Source organism: Oncorhynchus mykiss, chromosome 20 (assembly GCF_013265735.2).
Source record: "Oncorhynchus mykiss isolate Arlee chromosome 20, USDA_OmykA_1.1, whole genome shotgun sequence".
In the NCBI taxonomy this organism is placed as follows: Eukaryota; Metazoa; Chordata; class Actinopteri; order Salmoniformes; family Salmonidae; genus Oncorhynchus; species Oncorhynchus mykiss.
In genome coordinates, this window is record NC_048584.1 from 21,152,608 (window position 1) to 21,172,617 (window position 20,010).

Here is a 20,010-nt window from a genome sequence, read left to right on the forward strand (position 1 = left end):
ATCCCAGTGGCTAGATGTGCCAAGATTATAGAGACATACCCCAAGAGACTTGCAACTGTAATTGCTGCAAAAGGTGGCTCTACAAAGTATTGACTTTGGTGGTGAATAGTTATGCACACTCAAATTAGTTTTTTGTCTTATTTCTTTTTTGTTTCACAATAAAAAATATTTTGCATCTTAAAGGTGGTAGGCATGTTGTGTAAATCAAATGATACAACCCCCCCCCAAAAAATTATTCCAGGTTCTAAGGCAACAAAATAGGAAAAATGCCAAGGGGGTGAAAACTTTCGCAAGCCACTGTACTACTGACCACAAAACTACAACAACTGACCACAAATAATAACCACAACCACACAACTAAATCATAATGCATTCAGGTGCCATTGACTTGAATGGGAAAATTCTGTCCGGTACTAGTCTTCAACCGTCTAAGCTGGAAGCACTACTGACCACAGAACTACTGAGCCACACAACTACTGACCACAACTACTGACCACATCCATACTGTAGTGCCCAAATAACCTGCAACACAACCAAACAACTACTGACCACAGCTACAAACACCACCCCAACGTTGACATGTGCAGACTGACTCAACTTAGATGGCTTCAACACAGCTTTTTGCCATCATTCCTACTTCATAAACTATAAAGCTTGTTGTATCCACATTCATTTAAATGGTTGAATTCAGGATTCAGCATTCTAAACTGAAATCACTGCAACAGAACTTTCAGAATGTTCAAACTAAAACATTATGAGAGCTTAAAAACACGTATGGCAAAGGATGACATAGTACTCACCCTAGCCTACTATACCAGCCCACTATAATAACTCCACACCTGCAAACCACACCAAAATAGGTCACTATAACTAACACACAGCCTATGAAAATACATTTAGTACCACTTCCACTACTATTTCTATTTCATAACCATAAATGCTTCAAGACTAGCAAGCACACCACATATATTTCACTAAATGTCATTTTCTAGGCCTTTTCTAAAAACCTTTAACCACAGCAGGTTAATTTCCTGAATTCTAAAGGTCTACATTGTAGACTCTATACAGCATAATTATAACATACATTTACATCAAGTGAATTTAACATGAAGGTCTACATATCTTTACTCATCCTGGTACAATGAGAGGACGGCAAATTCTTCTGGTTGTGTTAGAGGTTCTGTCTCTGCATGGCTGACCTGGGACATCAAACCCACATTCACATCACATGTGTTAATTTGAGAATTGGGCTACACCACAGTCCAGTCCAAGATCATTAACCATGACTCAGACTGAGAGCAAGACCCCGGATGCAGAGACCCAGCCTTGTAGGGAACCACAAGCACTTAAACATTGAAATACCCTTTGTAAATTGATATCTTTGCAACCAAATTTCCTAGTTCTTATTGGGGGAATGGTAACTTTTAAGAATTAGAAGGAAATGTGACTGAAATATTGAGGTTTAACGTGTACTAAAAGGCAAGTAAATGAAAAGCCAAAAGAAGCGCACTTTGACCACAGGTTCCTCATTTCTCTGGTCACTGGATCCTTTTTAAGTCAGCTGTTTTCAACACCACCTCATCAACAGGAAAAGTTCAGATCAACAATTTATCTCAGCCGACTTCTTTTGCAGGACTGTTTCCCAAATATCATTGACTGTATGATTAAAAATAGTATGCAAGAGACAATTATTCTGTGTGGAATTTAAAACAATTTTCTCACTTCTACTGTCCAAACAACAATGAAAAAAAAACACATGTGGAAAGTCAGTGGTAGACTTGGCTCTACATTCAGAGACAAATGCCAATTGTGAACGTTAACAATGTATTAACTATTTTTCTTCATGCTCATTAAAAGGTCAACCGGCCCTATTTAATTTCAGCTAGGAATAGCCAACTTGCTAGTGTGGCCAAGGTGTTGCACATTCCTTGCGAATAGTCAGGGGTCAAGTGGCCATATAAATCAAGGCTGAACTTGGATGGCCTGGAATGTTACGCACAACAAGAACGACACCCAAGCATCATCCCCCTCCGACCGCCCACGCACGAGCAGGGGGAGAAAGTGCTTTGTCAATGAGGACACAACGCTGGGAGCGGCAGGGATTGAAACAAAGTTTCCGAATCTCTCTCTCGGAATACAGAAACGGATTCGTCCTCTGTTGGATTGTAACATTGTTTCGATAATCCCGTCGTCGCGGACGGGACACTGAAATACAGTAAATCACGTCGCTACTTTGTAACCCTGTGTGGCACTGATGATCTCGAATGACAACCGTTTCGTCGCTGAGATGAAGCAATAGCTTACCGTTTACTTGAATAGCGTCTTCAATGCAACAAGTTGTGGTCTTGAATGGGATTTTAACTGAATATATTCAATACAGTTCCAATATTTACACTATATGGCTACAAATCACGTAGAGTAGCCTAGTTAGGTATTTTTATATTTTTTTAGCAGGCAACTTTCTTCGTTTTCCTTGCACTACCGAGTACCGTAGTCGAGTCACCGTCGGTGTGCTTCCCTGGAAACGCTTTTGGTAAGAAACGATCAAAAATTGAATAACACACATTTTTATTTTAACAGTGCATACCGAAGATTACAGCTACGTTTGGTTAATTCATGGTTCAGGAAACTATTGGAAAAAAGTCTTCCCTCGCACTTTTTTGAGAATAAATCAATAAAATGCACAGTTTGCAAATGTTTACATAAATACATTATTTGGGATGAAACCCACTTCCTAGAATGTGATTTTTCAAGAAATGCATGATTTATCCTCACTGTGACTCATGACAGAGACATGCATTCCCGATCATATTCTTGTTTTGATGACTCATTCATTCAATACTCCCTTTGGGCAAATGTCAGGTTCTACTAGCCTAGATTGCAACATGCACCACAGTAGCCTAGTCCTCAAATCTGTCTGTACTTGTCAAACCCGAAGAAAACAGTTCAGAGGTTGCCCCTTGTCTGTGTGATGAAGACAGTTGAATTGATATCCTCACTCCAGCTCCATGTTATTGTCTGTGACTTCTAGGCAATAGTTGTTTTCATGCCTGAAGTGTCTTCCTCATTTTCTTAATCTTTCAGAGACCGTCTGCCATCCATGCATTTTAGCACTGACATTTTTGGTTAAGTAGAGAGCCATGATGGGAAGACTGGCCCTTCAAGTAGTCACAGCATACGCTGTTTGTCTGTCCGTGTGTCTGGTTGCGTCAGTCAAGGGAGATCACTGCCTCCTCATCAGTGAGGTTAACGCAGACAACCCCAAACTGGACACCACAGAGTTCGTTGAGCTCTATCATACCGGCGGTCAGAGGGCTTCACTGGACGGCTACACCCTGGTGTTCTACAATGGAAATGGCAATATAGCCTACAAAGTACTGGACTTGAAGGGCCACACCACGGACGACCGGGGCTTCTTCCTGGTTGGCTCGGTGGACATGCAGCCCAAACCAGCCATTCCCCTCCCGCCCAACACCGTCCAGAATGGCCCGGACGCCATTGCTCTTTACCACACGTCCGCCACACGCTACGGGGAGAAGATGAACGCCACAGCCGTGGGGCTGGTGGATGCCATCGTGTACATGACGCGGCGGTCTGGGGGTGCGGAGGTCCTGGCTGAGATTTTGACCCCTGGGGAGCCGGCCTTCGTAGAGGACGAGGGGGCCCACGAGGGAGACGAGTCAATCGAAAGGTGCCTGGTCTCTGGGGAAAACTGGGGCTTCCAGGTGGCCCTACCTTCACCTGGCCAACGCAACCGCTGCACACCCTCTGGTTCCAGTGCTGCCACTATGCGTATCAGCGAGCTGAAGCTGGGAGGGGGGCAGGTGGACGGGTTTGTGGAGCTAAGTGAGTCCCAGGCTGCAGGACCTCTGGTGCTGCTGGTACTGGACGGGCGGACGGAAACGATCAGTGCGAGTGTGGACGTGTCCAACTCCAGGGAAGGCCTGCTCTCCATCACCATTGACAAGAACAACATGAAAGGTCAGTGAACTGTACCTGGAGGAGTTCCTATTCAAGCTGCTTTTCATTGGTAGAATAGTTTTTTCATATCTGTTCATTGGGAGGCCTTGCAGAGATTATCTGTCTAGTCAAGGAGCTGAACCTGTAGTATTTTTGTATGTGTGAAATTATATCTACGCAACTTGTTTCACTTCCTGTACGAGAAACTTGTTGTACTGAAGTGTTGGTTGGGGAGAATTGTTGAGTGATTAAGTTCTGCTGTGTTGCGTTGTTCATCAGGAGATGAGTCTGGGGCGGTGGCGCTGTATAGTGGCAAGGCCTCCGACTTCCCTGTGGGAAGCCCTTTGAGCCAGACACAGCCCTTAGATGCCTTCGTGTACATTGGACCAGGGGACCAACCCAGTGCAAACCTCACAGAGACCCTCATACCAGGCAGACAGCCCTACCAGCTCAGCGCCAGGTAATCAAACCTTCTTTGAATCTCTTTATCCATCTACTCATCCAGCCATCTTTCCATCTATTTATCTTTCTATCTTAGGCTGAAGTACTAACCTTGCTGGTCATTCTCAGATTTGGGGAGGGATGCCTCTACCTCAGTCGCTGTGGTGTGGCCAGTTGGACAAGAGACCCCGGTGTATTCTGGGAAGTGCCACAAACCCCCGGACAGCCCAACCAGTGCCCCTGGCCAAAGATTTGTCCTCATGTCACTGGTGATTGTTACATATTTCTCTATCACACGCCATTACATTGGTGATACACATTGGTGCTTAGGCTAGTGAGAGTCAATTAGCTTCTAATCAATCGCAGCTAATGGAGTCTAACATTAGTCTAACAGAATAATTGTAATCAACTTGTAATCAAATCAAACAACATGTCTTTACAAACACAGGTATAAGAGCAACTTAATATAACTAGGGACCAAACGATCCCAATGGTGGTGAGTTTTGAACTTTTGATATTTGCTATATCCCCTTCAGTAGTCCCTGGGAGTACGGAGGTGCCCCCTCACCTCCCGCTCTGGGCCCGGGGTGACTTCCTGATCAGCGAGCTAAATGCAGACAACCCGGGCTCGGCCGAGGACGGCGAGTTCATTGAGCTGTGGCACCCGTCGGGCCGCCGCATCTCCCTACAGGGAGTGTGGCTCCTCCTGTTCAGTGGACATAACAGCAAGCCCTACCGTGAGATCAGCCTCACAGGCCACTTCACCACTGCCCAAGGCTACTTCCTGGTGGGCAGTGATAGGCTGGTCCCGGCCCCCTCGGTTCGCCTGCCTCCCAACACCATCCAGAACGGGCCGGACGCAGTGGCCTTGTACCGCAGCGCCTTTGGCCCGCCCTCAGCCTCCCAGAACGGGATCCCGACCCAGGGGTTGCTGGACGCGGTGGTGTACCGGCTGAGGGGCTCAGACAAGGACGCCCAGGAGCTGAGTGATGCGTTGACCCCAGGACAGCTCCCCCTGCTGGAGGACCCGGAGGTGCAGTCCGGAGACGAGGCCTTGAGCCGCTGTAATGGCCTGCTGCCTGCCGACCTCTCTGCTTTTGTGGTGAGGATCCCTCAATACTCTTCTCTACCCATAATACTTCGCTCAGCCTATGGAGTAGAGGCCCTATTTAATATACTTCGCTCATACCTTAAATAGTAATACATCTTAAAGTATGTCACGCTCACCCTAAATAGTGTAATACACCTACTTAAGGTACTTCACTCTCACTTTAAATAGTGTAATATAACCCAGATTTATTTCCACACTGGTAAAAAATTGCACTTTTACCACGATGTGTCACAATATATGCATGTGAGAAAGAGATTATTGCTCAATACGTGTTTGGACAATTCCATGGTAACAGTGAAAAAGATTTTTCACTTTAAAATGTATGCCAACCATTGATTTCAAAAACATATTTACCAGAGGAACTGTGCAGATACAAAGTTTGGTAACAGAATTCTGGCAAGAATCTCCTTCAGTTTTTTACGTAACCACATTTTCCAAACACTCTGCTCCAATTTAAGATTCAAAGTCTGCAGAAAGAATGGGGTTTCAGCTGTGATATGACAACTTGAATTAAAAATATATATTTTGGTTCATGAACTACAGTAAGTGAAGTGGATTTACACCTGGTAACGGAATTGCTTCATGGGTCCCTGATCTGTACTATACAGAAATGCATAATTATGGATATAAATGCAATTAACTTCATGGCAACTATAACCTAGGTACACAAAGGTAAAAAAAATTCAATATTCTCCTGTGTATATTCTACACACTGGCTATTATTTTAATGATCTTCAGCCCCAAACAAGACCACATTTGGTTGGTCCAGACCAAATCTGAACCAATCATAGACGTCTGTTTCACAAGTTGGGACATCAAAGTACAGCACAGAGCTCAGTAGAGTACAAAACAGTTGAGTTCTATAAAGTAGAGTACGGTTCAGTACATTATACTGTTCTCAACTCATGTGCTCTTCTGTGCTGTACTGAACTCTATTCTACTCTTCTGTATAGGACTCTAATCTGCTGTCCAAACTTTTGAAACATCAGATTTGGACTGGACTAAATCTGAACCAATCTTTCAGGTCTATGTTTGGGCCAAATTAAGCCCAATTAAAATGCCATTTGGAGAACATCAACAGCAAGCAAAATTGACTACAGCCATTATTACCTTGTTGCTGTAGCTTCGTTCACCTCGGTCAATAGGGGATTTAACATTCTACAAACACATGACATACAAAAAATGGCTGTTACGCACTAGCTCAGCACCGAGATTAAAACACCAGTTTAGTTTCATGACCAGTCAAACAGCAGTTACCTAGCCAAAGCAAAACCATATTTACCTCTGCACCGTTTTGAGAAAAATGCCCTCTGTTCCCTGCAGCTGCGTTGACGCATTCTCCATAAGCCAGCCAGCAATATAAACAGCTTTCCCTTATGCCCCCATGTGTCAGCATGGTTCTAATGTCAAGGTTCTAATGTCAAGCCACTAATGCTGCTAAACTGCATTTGCCTTTTAATCAGAATTTGAATTATTTTAGTAGACTACGTTGCAAACTTGTCACTTTTTGGTGAAATTTGCCATTTTGGTCACTGTCGGTTTTTTTTTAGGAAATGTTTGTATATTACTGCATGGTCAGAACTAGAAGCACAAGCATTTCGCTACATTTGCATTAACATCTGCTAATCATGTCTATGTGACAAATAACATATGATTTGATTTGTAATGACCTGTCAAACACACCGTGGTAATGGGATCAATGGAACATATTGTCTTTCCGTTGAATATAATAAGAAAGCTTAGTCTGGGATTTAATGCACCGTCTCGACACTTACATCACCAAAGAAGTACTAATTTAATTCAGTTGAAATGTTTACAAATTAGCTGCGCTGAAATGAAAGCAACTTCCAAAAATGAAAACTCAGATTATAGTCATATTATGTCTGATCTCACAACAAAGTGAAGTATGTTTAGATAGGTGTAATCTAGAGCCAAGCGTGTTGATTTTTTTTCATCCAAGGGTATCCTTCTATTGACACCCTTTTCTATGTTTTTACTTTTTTTTAAACAGGGAGTACATATTGAGTAGCCAGATCAACAGTCAGGGCAATAGCATACATAATAGTATTATCCGCATATAGATGTAGTTAACCATTGTTTACAGATTGACCAATGGTGTTTTATATAAATAGTGGCGAGAACAAGTCCCAAAATTGACCCCTGTGGTACACCTTTATGTACCTCAAGAAATTCAGACTTAACCACTTCAATGACGATGGCTTGAGTTCTGTCACTAAGATGATCATAAAACCATGAACAGGTGTCAAAGCTCAGGCCTATTGAGGACAGCTTATTCAATAAAATAGCATGATCAACACTATCATACGTTTTGTTGAATTATGCAAGAGAAAGTGACAACGACAGTGATTAATAAGGCAGTCTAAACAGCACAGGTAGGGTGGACAGAGCAAGTGGTTGGCCATTGTAGCTCTGTTCAACCCCTTTATGTTAATGTTTTCATATATAGCTGAAGTCTGAAGTTTTACATACACCTTAGCTAAATACATTTCAACTCAATTTGTCAAAATCCCTGACATTTAATCCTAGTAAAAATTCCCTGTTTTAGGTCAGTTAGGATCACCACTTTATTTTAAGAATGTGAAATGTCAGAATAATAGTAGAGTAATTTATTTCAGCTTGTATTTCTTTCATCACATTCCCAGTGGGTCAGAAGTTTACATACACTCAATTAGTATTTGGTACCGTTGCCTTTAAATTGTTTAACTTGGGTCAGATGTTTCGGGTAGCCTTCCACAAGCTTCCCACAATAAATTGGGTGCATTTTGGCCCATTCCTCTTGAAAGAGCTGGTGTAACTGAATCCATTTTGCCACAACTTTGGAAGTATGCTTGGGGTCATTGTCCATTTGGAAGACCCATTTGTGACCAAGCTTTAACTTCCTGACTGATGTCTTGAGATGTTGCTTCAATATATCCACATAATTTTCCTACCTTATGATGCCATCTATTTTGTGAAGCTCACCAGTCCCTCCTGCAGCAAAGCACCCCCAGAACATGATGCTGCCACCCCCGTGCTTCATGGTTGGGATGGTGTTCTTCGACTTGCAATCATCCCCCTTTCTCCCCCAAGCATAATGATGGTCATTTTGGCCAAACAGTTCTATTTTTGTTTCATCAGACCAGAGGACATTTCTCCTAAAGGTACGATCTAAGTCCCCATGTGCAGTTGCAAACTGTCGTCTGGCTTTTTTTATGGCGGTTTTGGAGCAGTGGCTTATTCCTTGCTGAGCGGCCTTTCAGGTTATGTCGATTATAGGACTCGTTTTACTGTAGATATAGATGTTTTTGTACCTGTTACCTCAGCATCTTCACAAGGTCCTTTGCTGTTGTTCTGGGATTGGTTTGCACTTTTCACACGAGTACGTTCATCTCTAGGAGACAGAACGCTTCTCCTTCCTGAGCAGGATGACGGCTGCGTGGTCCCATGATGTTTATACTTGCGTACAATTGTTTGTATAGATGAACGTGGTATTTTCAGGCATTTTGAAATTGCTCCCAAGTATGAACCAGACTTGTGGAGGTCTACAAAGCTTCTAAAGCCATGATGTGATTTTCTGGAATTTTCCAAGCGGTTCAAAGGTTCAACAGAAGTCTGTAAACTTCTGACCCACTGGAATTGTGATTGCAATGAATTGTAAGTGAAATAATCTGTCTGTAAACAATTGTTGGAAAAATGATCTGTGTCATGCACAAAGTAGATGTTCTAACCGACTTGCCAAAACTATAGTTTGTTAAAAATAAATTTGTGGAGTGGTTGAAAAATTAGTTTAATTGACTCCAACCTAAGTGAATGTAAACTTCCTGACTTCAACTGTACATTGGATTTGGAAACTATTCAGAACCCATGCCTTTTTCCACATTTTGTTTCGTTACAGCCTTATTCTAATATTGATTTAAATCGTTTTTTCCCTCAATCTACACAATACCCCATAATGACAAAGCAAAAACAGAGTTTCGGGGAGTGGTTGAAAAACAAGTTTTAAAGACTCCAACCTCGGTCGGTGTATGTAATCTTCTGACCCCCAACTGTATGTAATTGCAAATACACCCAGTGTATTTATGCAAATGAGGCACTTAGGTCTTTATTGTGTTAACATAAAGAAACAAAATATGGATATGAGTGTGTTCTAAGAAAATAAAATTGAAATTGATGACAAATTGAATACCTGAATTCCCACCAAAATCCATGAACATTCGTTATTTGTCCATGCCAGTAAAATGTTTTATGTGCTATAATTCAGTCAATATCTGCATTATACAATTTAGAGTATCTTCATCCATTGTCCAACTGTTGTATTTATTAGAATTGTTTTTAAAAACCTTTTAACAATTTCGATGACCTTGCCAATTGAAATCCAATCCATTATATTGTTGTTCAGGTGGCCCCACCCACACCTCTGAGGGAGAACTCTTGTCCCCGCCCACCCCCTCCCCCCGAGGGTGTGGTCATCAGTGAGGTGGGCGGTGCCCACTGGACCAACCACAGCCAGCAGAGCGGGTTTGTGGAGCTGTTAGGATCGCCCCTGACTTCTCTACAGGGCCTGGTCCTGACTGTGTTTGAAGAGTATCGCGCTGGTACAACTATGGCCCTCCCTCTGACCGGAATCACAGACCATAACGGCTTCTACCTCATCGGGAACATCACGGGAGCTGGTGAGATCAGGGTCATGTTTCCTAGGTACAAATCAGAAGACAATGGTCCAAAACAGAGTGTAACAGGAGGGTACTATCTGAAATTAATCAATGAGAAGTACTAATTTAAATGTTTCTGTTTGTAAACTTTTCGTTGCCCTAATGAACACTACCCTGAAAAGATTAACGGCACAAATAAAATGTATCTTTCCCTACCTCACCACCACTTTTGGTCTTCCCCCTCTCCCTCTTCTTCCACACAGACCAGATGTTTCCCAAGGGGGCCACAATTCCAGCCAAAGGGGCTGTAGTCCTGTGTTCTGACACAGTCACTGTGTGTAGAGCTGGTACCACCCTAACCAACAGCACTCTTCGTGACACACTAGTGTTCAGTGATGAACTGAGATTGCTCATTAAACTCTCTGCCACCAGAGGGCAGCAGGTGTTGCCTGTACTCAGGTAGGAATTACATTTACTTGTATTTGCTTTGTGTACTACTGGTAATAAAAATATTTGGTCAAGGTTTAGGCAAGGCCGGCCAAAAGTTTGGTTTGGGCCGCCAGAAGGTTACCGAAAAATATTATGTAGTCAACAGAATGTGCCGCTTATTTCATAGAACCGTGGTTTCGTGAGTAACCTGCGATATCGACTATTAGCTGTTGGGACAAACGGAGCGGTTTCTAGCTTTTGAACAGTAAGAGCTATTAGCTATTATATTAGCTATTGTATTGTGATACACACAATACAGCAAAATTGCAATTCTGGTGCTGTTATCTGCACAATTATTATAAAGTATGTAAACATGATAATGGACTTATATTTTGAAATAACTGCCCTTTTTCTGGCTTGCAAATAGATTTTTACGAGGAAATCGTTCTCTAAAAAATCTGTGCTGCCCTCTGTTGAATTTCATAATCCTGATTTGTCCCTCGGGCAAGAAAGTTTGGCCACTCCTGTTATAGGTTAAGTCAAGCTAGTCAGTCTTTTGTTAGTGTCACTAAAGATTGTTTTGTGTGTGTGTGTGCCTCTGTTTGTACACCACAGGTCAGTGGAGGACGGTCCCGTGTCTCTCAGCCGTTGCTCCTGTTGCGAGGCGAGAAGCCCCTCCTCCTGGACCAGCTCCTCCCCCACCCCGCGCCTGACCAACATCTGCCCCAGCCCTGCTTTCTCCAGCGACCTTAACCTATGCCTGGCTCCCCTCTCCGGTGATTGGCAGGAGCACCCAGGAAGTAAGCCATGTCATCTGTATTTCTTGGGATATAGGGCTTTTCGTGATGTTAAGTGCAGGATACATAATGCTGTTCGATCAAGTGGTCTCAACTCATTAGTATCTCTAATGGCTTATGTACCTTCCTTAATCATACAAACTCTTACTCTCTTTATATCTTTCCTTCTTTCTCTCTATCAATGTTTTACTTTCTCTGTCAGACTGCAGTGGACTGGTGCAGGGTCACAGTGAGATGGATGTGGCTGGCTATCTAGAGGAAAGATGTCACTGTGGAATATCTGCCCTCTACCTGCAGGGTGAGACACAACACTAGCATTACAGAGACGACACACACACACAGTTGCAAACACGAGCACAGGTATAACACATTTGGTCATTGATATTCATGCGCATAACAATACTGCAATGTGCAATACAATACTTTTTTTTGTCATCCAGTGTTGAGAATATGGGTTTTGGTTTTATGTTTCCTGCCATAGTCATTTCACTTTGTAACATTACCAAAGTGTTTTAATCTCTGTTTTAAACTGGAGAACCCACCTTTTGTGTGTGTGTTTCAGTGGCCAACTTCTCCTGTGTGGCCGGGTGGCTCCGTGTACTGGGGAACATCCAGGCCCTGTCGGACCATCAAAGGGCCCTCATCCTCCAGACCTCCCTCACCCAGGGGGACACCTGTACCGACCCGGCTACTGATCGACGCATGAGTACTGGTGAGTCCCCCCCACTCACACCACAACATTCACTAACCTGGGTTGTGCTCACTGGGCACGAAACGGAAGAAAACTGTCCGGAATGGGTATGTTTTCATTTGTCTGCAGCACAGCTTTTTGAAATGTTTTTCTACAGTGTGCCCTAACGAACACAACCCTGGTCTGAGTCCAACACTTGCAGCCTGAACACAACACAACCACTAAACCTTGATTGAATACCTGGACATAGCGCTCTTGATATGTGTGAGCAAACACGGCTGAATATTACCCAACACGATTGAAGGATATCTCATTGCTTTAACTCAGGACACACACCACTAAACACCACTAGTGTTGAATAGTAAATGCTAAACTGGGCTACCAGCCAATCAAAGCCAAGGATATTGGTTGGAATGAAAACAAACCAACCCACAGAACAGCCCTGGAGGCATTGAGTTGAATTCTGCGTAATACAAAAAAAATTGTTGCACCCAACTGTACCCTTCTGTTATTCCAGTGGGATAGACTCGCTTTAGCTGCTGCAGCTGCCTCAAGATTTAGGATTTCTGTTATTCATCATTGGAAATCTGTGCAAAGTTTTCCAATGTAGGACTGATACAGTATTTGTAACACATTTTCTCTGTATTCTCCAGAAGGTGGCAATCTTTGTTCAGATTTAGACAGTCAATAGTCATGGAAACTCCTCAGATACTTTTGGTCATGTAGTGTATGTGGACACCTGCTCATCAAACATCTCATTTCAAAATCATGGGCAATAATATGGAGTCGCTTTTCTAGGACGGCTTTCCGCTAGATGTTGGAACATTTCTGCGGGGACTTGCTTCCATCCAGTCACAAGAGCATTAGTGAGTTCAGGCACTGATGTTGGGCAATTAGGCCTGCCTTGCAGTCGGTGTTCCAATTCATCCCAAAGGTGTTCGATGGGGTTGAGGGCAGAGCTCGGAGCAGGCCAGTCAAGTTCTTCCACACCGATCTCAACAAACCATTTCTGTATGGACATCGCTTTGTGCATGGGCGCATTGTCATGGAACTCGGTAGTGAGTGTTGCAACCGAGGACAGACTATTTTTATCAGCACTCGGTGGCCCCTTTCTGTGAGCTTGTGTGGCCTGCCACTTTGCGGCTGAGCCTTTGTTGCTCCTAGAAGTTTCCACTTCACAATAATAGCACATAGTTGACTGGGGCTGCTCTAGCAGGGCAGAAATTTGACCAACTAACTTGTTGGAAATGTGGCATCCTATGACGGTGCCACGTTGAAAGTCACTGAGCTCTTCAGTACGGGCCATTCTATTGCCAATGTTTGTCTATGGAGATTGCATGGCTGTGTGCTCAATTTTATACACCTGTCAGCAACTGGTGTGGCTGAAATAGACAAATCCACTAATTTTGAATGGGTGTCCACATACTTTTGTGTGTTTTTTTTATATATATGTATGTATGTATGTATGTATGTGTCATTAACCCTAGCAGGCGCAGTGCTCTCCTGATGTTTTTATAAAGTGAACGTTGGCTAATAACGTTTGAGTCAGACATGCTCATTTTGGGAGTGTAGTTCAATGCACAGGTTTATTTCCTATGAGCCGGTTTCCGAGACACAGATTAAGCCTTCTCTGTAAGCCTAGAGAAGCTCCATTTTTGAAGTGCTTTTTAGTCCAGGGCTAAGCTTAGCTGACTGATGGTGTTTCTTCTCAGAGTCTGCCCTGGGCCTGCAGATTGGCCTGGTGCTGGGAGCTCTACTGCTACTGGGACTGGGAGCAGCCCTCTTTACCTACCTCTACAAAAAGAGGTGAGACCACACACACGCATGCATGCATTTGCACGCAGACATACAGTCCCAAATGTGCATGCATACTCGGACATGCATAGAATATGTATGCACAAATGCTCACGTTTTCAGTTTGGCTCAGTGGTCAAGTGAAGAGGCATCATTTCACTTTATGCAACTGTACATAATGGAGTCACACAGTTAGGCCTTTTACTCCCAAGTGGATAGAAACATGATTAGCTAAAATTTTCCTGCCTCAACCTCACCCTTCTAACACATAATCATGTGGTGCCATTGTTGCAGTTCTCAGAAAAGCTTAAATGTGAGCTCTTCAAGGTGATCCAGACTGCTCCAGCAATGAGAAATTTGTCCTTTTGATATTCATTCAAAATACTTTATTTGAATTATTCAGTGGTGTTCTATAATGAACTAATTTAGAGAATGATACTGTAATGATTGTTTTGTGTGCTTTTATCCTTAGGCGACCATTGGACTATTACTCCATGGAGCTGAATGAACCTGAAGAGGGACCTTCAGAACTTTAAGTGCATGTGCATATGAGGGAGCATTTCTTAGCTCTGGTGTGTGAAGGGAACTCCTGCCTGTTTGTTTAAAACATTGTATTCTTCTGTCTGATTTTGAATAGGGATATCCCGCTAGATAAGAGACCAGCACCATTTTTGTTCATCTGTATGAATTCCCATCTTTTTACATCCCCTACATCATAATTCAGTTGATGTTGCACTAGATTTATTGCTATGTAATCATGGTAATACAGTCCTGTGCCTGCGTTTTCCTTCAAATGTAAAATGTTCTCTCTTAAACAGATCTGAAAGTGTATAAAGTAACAAGACTACCAATCTCAAAAGGAATCATGAGTTACCAGTACTAAAAGTTCTGTTTTATTTAGTTAAAATGTGAATGCTTGTGATTAACCAGTGATGAGTGTTGGTCAGAATTCGTGTTTACATTCTATTAGATGAGGAAAAGGAATGTGAAAGACAATATGCATATGGAGCCTCTCTCCTCTAGCTATGGAGTCCTTTATAAGCACAAAGCTATTTTATGGTAATTTCCCACCCCCCCAAAAAGTTTACAAATAATAATTTGATAAGAATAGTATTTTCGTAATTGAGATGATCAATCAGTATCAATTTTACACTGTTTTATAATGGCTTGTGTGCTAGCTGGCTTGCAAACCACTTTTGTGCCTTTCTACTTGTATAAGGTCAAATTAGGCATGATCTGATTTAGTATTTTGTAGAGGAACTATAACAATGTCTGTGGAAGCCTTGCATGTAAATGTTTTAAATGTTCTCTGGGGGAACCTGTATGCAGAAGCAACAATGAAAACAATCAATCAACAGTAAACACAATGTTTAATGTGAAGACATCAATGGAAGTTATTATAGGTTTGTAGAAATGTTAGTGTTGAAATTCTGAGCAAAAACCAGGCTGTCCTTTTTCTATATGGTTCTCTTTTCCATCTGATGGAAGTGCATTGACTTAGATCAGCTCCTTGAAATAGAATAAGACAAAGTGGTCTTTGGTGATTTCAATCAAGTTCATTTTAAAATCTTAAGAACCGGATAACGTTTTTTTTTTTTTCGAAAATGTTTCCTCATGTCTTGTATATAATTATGTAAAGTTAATGCTAGTAGTGGCCTGAACACATTCCAGTTCACATGTCAAGGTATTTTAGCGCTTCAAATCAAACCTCCAATGTCTACCCCTTGCTCTCTCCCCACCTGTGAAATTTCAGTCAGATCTTGCGCCTGCACTTAAATGACCAATTAAACATGTAAACAACAAGCTTAAGGGTTCCGTAGCTAGCTTCTCTATCGGTGCTAATTGGATAATTACATTTAATGAGCTATTTGGTAAAAAGGAGCATAATGAACCGTGACTTTTTGGGGGGTTCAAACTGGTTCAAAACTTTATTTTATGGTCGGAATGAAAATAAATTGGGGTTCTGTTTTGGAACGATTGGAAAATAATTTTGGTTCCAACCCCTGTTCAAAACACAGCCTGGTTGTTGCTCTAGATTAGCTCTTTGTGAAGTAATAGAACTGTTTGTGGCTTTGCTGTAAAAAATACTTGTTAAACTGCTTTTAAATGTCTCATTGTATCTAGATTAATTTGACCATAAAAACGAAAATAAAAAATATCTATGTAAAGAAACGTTTTGAAGAATGTGTCTTTTTTGTTTCTTGCTATTCTTAAACAACTTAATAGTAACCTCCTGTTAATTGGTGAGCGGACTTAGGAAAACACCACTCAACCGGTTTATGTCACCATAGGCCTCATGGTTAAATCAATGTCATTCCTCTCCGGCAACTGCGTTAGGGAGCAGGCCTGTATTTTTGTAGTGACTGGGTGTCTTGATACACCATCCAAAGTGTAATAACTTCACCATACTCAATGGCATTGAATGTCAGCTTTTTTTTACCCATCTACCATTAAGTGCCCCTTGAGAGGCATTGGAAAACCTCCCTGGTCTTTGGTTGAATCTGTGTTTGAAATTCACTGCTCGAATCAGGGACCTTACAATGATCTGTGTGTGTGTGTGTGGTACAAAGATGAGGTAGTCCTTCAGAAGTCATGTTAAACACTTATTGCACATAGAGACCAAACAAATGTTTACTCCTGAATTTTTTAAAGCTTGACATAAAGGGGTGCTTATTGATTCATTTCAGCGTTAAATTTTCTTATCGATTTATTAATGAAAAGTTGAAAAACATTCCATTTTAACATTGTGGTATTGTGTGTAGGCCAGTGATGACATCTCAATTGAATCCATTTAAAATTCTAGCTGTAAAACTAAATATGGGAAAAGTCAAGTGGTGTGAATACTTTGAAGGCACTTGTACATACACTGAGTATACCAAACATTAGGAACACCTTCCGTGACTCCAATGCTTCCCATAGTTAAGTCTGCTGGATGTCAATGGGGTGGTGGATCATTCTTGATACACACGGGAAACTGTTGCTCGTGGAAAAACCCCAGCATAAAACCTACCATACTCAATTCCCTTAACTTTGGTCATGCCCATTCACCCTCTGAATGGCACACATACACAATCCATGTCTCAAGGCTTAAATCCATCTTTAACCTGTCTCTTCTCCTTTGTCTACACTGATTTGAAATGGATGTAATAAGTGACATGAAAAAGAATCATACAACACATCACCAAAAGTATGTGGCTACCCATTCAAGTTATTTGATTTGGCTATTTCAGCCACACCTGTTGCTGACAGGTGTATAACATCAAGCACACAGCCATTGACAAATATTGGCAGTAGAATGACCCGCACAGTGACTTTCAACGTGGCACAGTCATAGGATGCCACCTTTCCAACAAGTAAGTTCGTAGAATTTCTGCCCTGCTAGAGCTTCCCTGGTCAACTGTAAGTGCTGTTATTGTGAGTTGGAAATGTCTAGGAGCAACTACGGCTCAGCCGCAAAATGGTAGGCCACACAAGCTCACAGAAAGGGAACGCCGAGTGCAGAAGCACATAGCATGTAAAAATTGCCAGTCCTCAGTTGCAACACTCACTACCGAGTTCCAAACTCTGACAGAGCTCCAGAGTTCCTCTGTGGAGATGGTTGTCTTTCTGGAAGGTTCTCCCATCTCTGCAGCACTCCACCGATCAGGCCTTTATGGTAGAGTGGCCAGAGGGAAGCTACTCCTCAGTAAAAGGTACATGACAGCCCACTTGGAGTTTGCCATAAAGGACGATTCTCTGGACTGATGAAAACAAGTCTTTGTCCTGAATGCCAAGTGTCACGCCTGGAGGAAACCTGGCACCATCCCTACGGTGAATCATTGTGGTGGCAGCATCATGCTGTGGGATTTTTTTTCAGCGGCAGGGACTGGGAAACTAGTCAAGATTGAGGCAAAGATGAATGGAGAAAAGTACAGAGAGATCCTTGATGAAAACCTGCTCCAGAGTGCTCAGGACCTCAAAATGGGGCGAAGGTTCACCTTCCAACAGGACAACGACCCTAAGCACACAGCCAAGACAACGCATGAGTGGCTTCAGGACAAGTCTCTGAATGTCCTTTTGTGGCCCAGCCAGAAACCGGACCTGAACCCGATTGAACATCTGGAAGAGACCTGAAAATAGCTGTGCAGCGATGCTCCCCATCCAACCTGACAGAGCTAGAGAGGATCTGCAAAGAAGAATGGGAGAAACTCCCCAAATACAGGTGTGCGAAGCTTGTACTGTCATGCCCAAAAAGACTCGAGGCTGTAATCACTGCCAAAGATGCTTCAACAAAGTGCTGAGTAAAGGGTCTGAATACTTATGTAAATGTCATATTTCAGTTTTTTTTGGTTTATAAATCAGCAAACATTTCTAAAATCCTGTTTTTACTTTGTAATTACAGGGTATTGTGTAGATTGAGGGAAAAAAATATTAGAATAAGGCTGTAATGTAACAAAATGTGGAAAAAGGCATGGGGTCTGAGTAGTTTCTGAATCAAATGTACAATTTAAGTCGAAACTTTACATACACTTAGGTTGGAGTCATTAAAACTCATTTTTCAACCACTCCACACATATCTTGTTAACAAACTATAGTTTTGGCAAGTCGATTAGGACATTTACTTTGTGCATGACACAGATAATTTTTCCAACAATTGTTAACAGACAGATTATTTCACTTCTAATTCACTGTATCACAATTCCAGTGGGGTCAGAAGTTTACAGACACTAAGTTGACTGTGCCTTTAAACAGCTTGTAAAATTACAGAAAATGGCTTTAGAAGCTTCTGATAGACTAATTTACATAATTTGAGTCAATTGGAGGTGTACCTGTGGATGTATTTCAAGGCCTACCTTCAAATTCAGTGCCTCTGCTTGACATGGGAAAAGCAAAGCCAAGACCTCAGAAAAAAATTGTTGACCTCCACAAGTCTGGTTCATCCCTGGGAGCAATGTCCAAACTTCTGAAGATACCACTGTCATTTGTACAAACAATAGTACGCAAGTATAAACACCATGGGACCAAGCAGCCATCATACCGCTCAGGAAGGAGATGCGTTCTGTCTCCTAGAGATGAACGTACTCTGGTGTGAAAAGTGCAAATCAATTCCAGAACAACAGCAAAGGACCTTGTGAAGATGCTGGAGGAAACAGGTACAAAGGTATCTATATCAACAGTAAAACGAGTCCTATATCGACATGAAAGGCCGCTCAGCAAGGAAGAAGCCACTGCTCCAAAACCGCCATAAAAAAGCCAGACTACAGTTTGCAACTACACATTGAGACAAAGATCATACATTTTGGAGAAATGCCCTCTGGTCTGATGAAACAAAAATAGAACTGTTTGGCCATAATGACCATCATTTTGTTTGTAGGAGAAAGGGGGAGGCTTGCAAGTCGAAGAACACCATCCCAACCATGAAGCACGGGGGTGGCAGCATCATGTTGTGGGGGTGCTTTGCTGCAGGAGGGACTGGTGCACTTCACAAAATAGATGGCTTCATGAGGTAGGAAAATGATGTGGATATATTGAAGCAGCATCTCAAGACATCAGTCAGGAAGTTAAAGCTTGGTCACAAATGGGTCTTCCAAATGGACAATGACCTCAAGCATACTTCCAAAGTTGTGGCAAATGGCTTAAGGACAACAAAGTCAATGTATTGGAGTGGCTATCACAAAGCCCTGACCTCATTCCTGTAGAAAATGTGTGGGCGGAACTGAAAAAGCATGTGCGAGCAAGAAGGCCTACAAACCTGACTCAGCTCTGTCAGGGGGAATGGGCCAAAGACTGTGGAAGGCTACCCAAAACATTTGACCCAAATTAAACAATTTAAAGGCAATGCTACCAAATACTAATTGAGTGTATGTAAATTTGTGACCCACTGGAATGTGATGAAAGAATTCAATCTGAAATCAATCCTTCTCCTTACTATTATTTTGACATTTCACATTCTCAAAATTAAGTGGTGATCCTAACAGACCTAAAAACAGGGTATTTTTACTAGGATTAAATGTCAGGAATTGTGAAAAACTGAGTTTAACTGTATTTGGCTAAGGTGTATGTAAACTTCTGACTTCAAATATAACTTTCAAGGTGTGAGATGCTTTTCCCAATATAAATCTTATTAAAAGAACACTGTAACATATAAATAACTCC

At 42.1% G+C, this 20,010-nt stretch overlaps 1 protein-coding gene across 2 annotated transcripts; it reads left to right on the plus strand.

Annotated features, from left to right (window-relative positions):
* Positions 1 to 1,927: 1,927 nt before the first annotated feature.
* On the plus strand, positions 1,928 to 16,047 carry LOC110499107. 2 transcript variants are annotated; one of them, XM_021576017.2, is made up of 12 exons: positions 1,928 to 2,533; positions 3,085 to 3,981; positions 4,240 to 4,420; positions 4,531 to 4,670; positions 4,941 to 5,503; positions 9,912 to 10,185; positions 10,428 to 10,623; positions 11,209 to 11,393; positions 11,593 to 11,688; positions 11,953 to 12,102; positions 13,794 to 13,887; positions 14,348 to 16,047. In XM_021576017.2, exons 2-12 carry the CDS (start codon positions 3,141 to 3,143, stop codon positions 14,409 to 14,411), a joined length of 2,784 nt encoding a protein of 927 aa, XP_021431692.2. In that variant the 5' UTR covers positions 1,928 to 2,533; positions 3,085 to 3,140; the 3' UTR covers positions 14,412 to 16,047. The 2 variants fall into 2 exon arrangements, with proteins under 2 accessions (XP_021431692.2, XP_021431690.2); XM_021576015.2 differs by having other exon boundaries at positions 1,930 to 2,533; positions 4,938 to 5,503.
* The last annotated feature ends 3,963 nt before the right edge of the window (positions 16,048 to 20,010 follow it).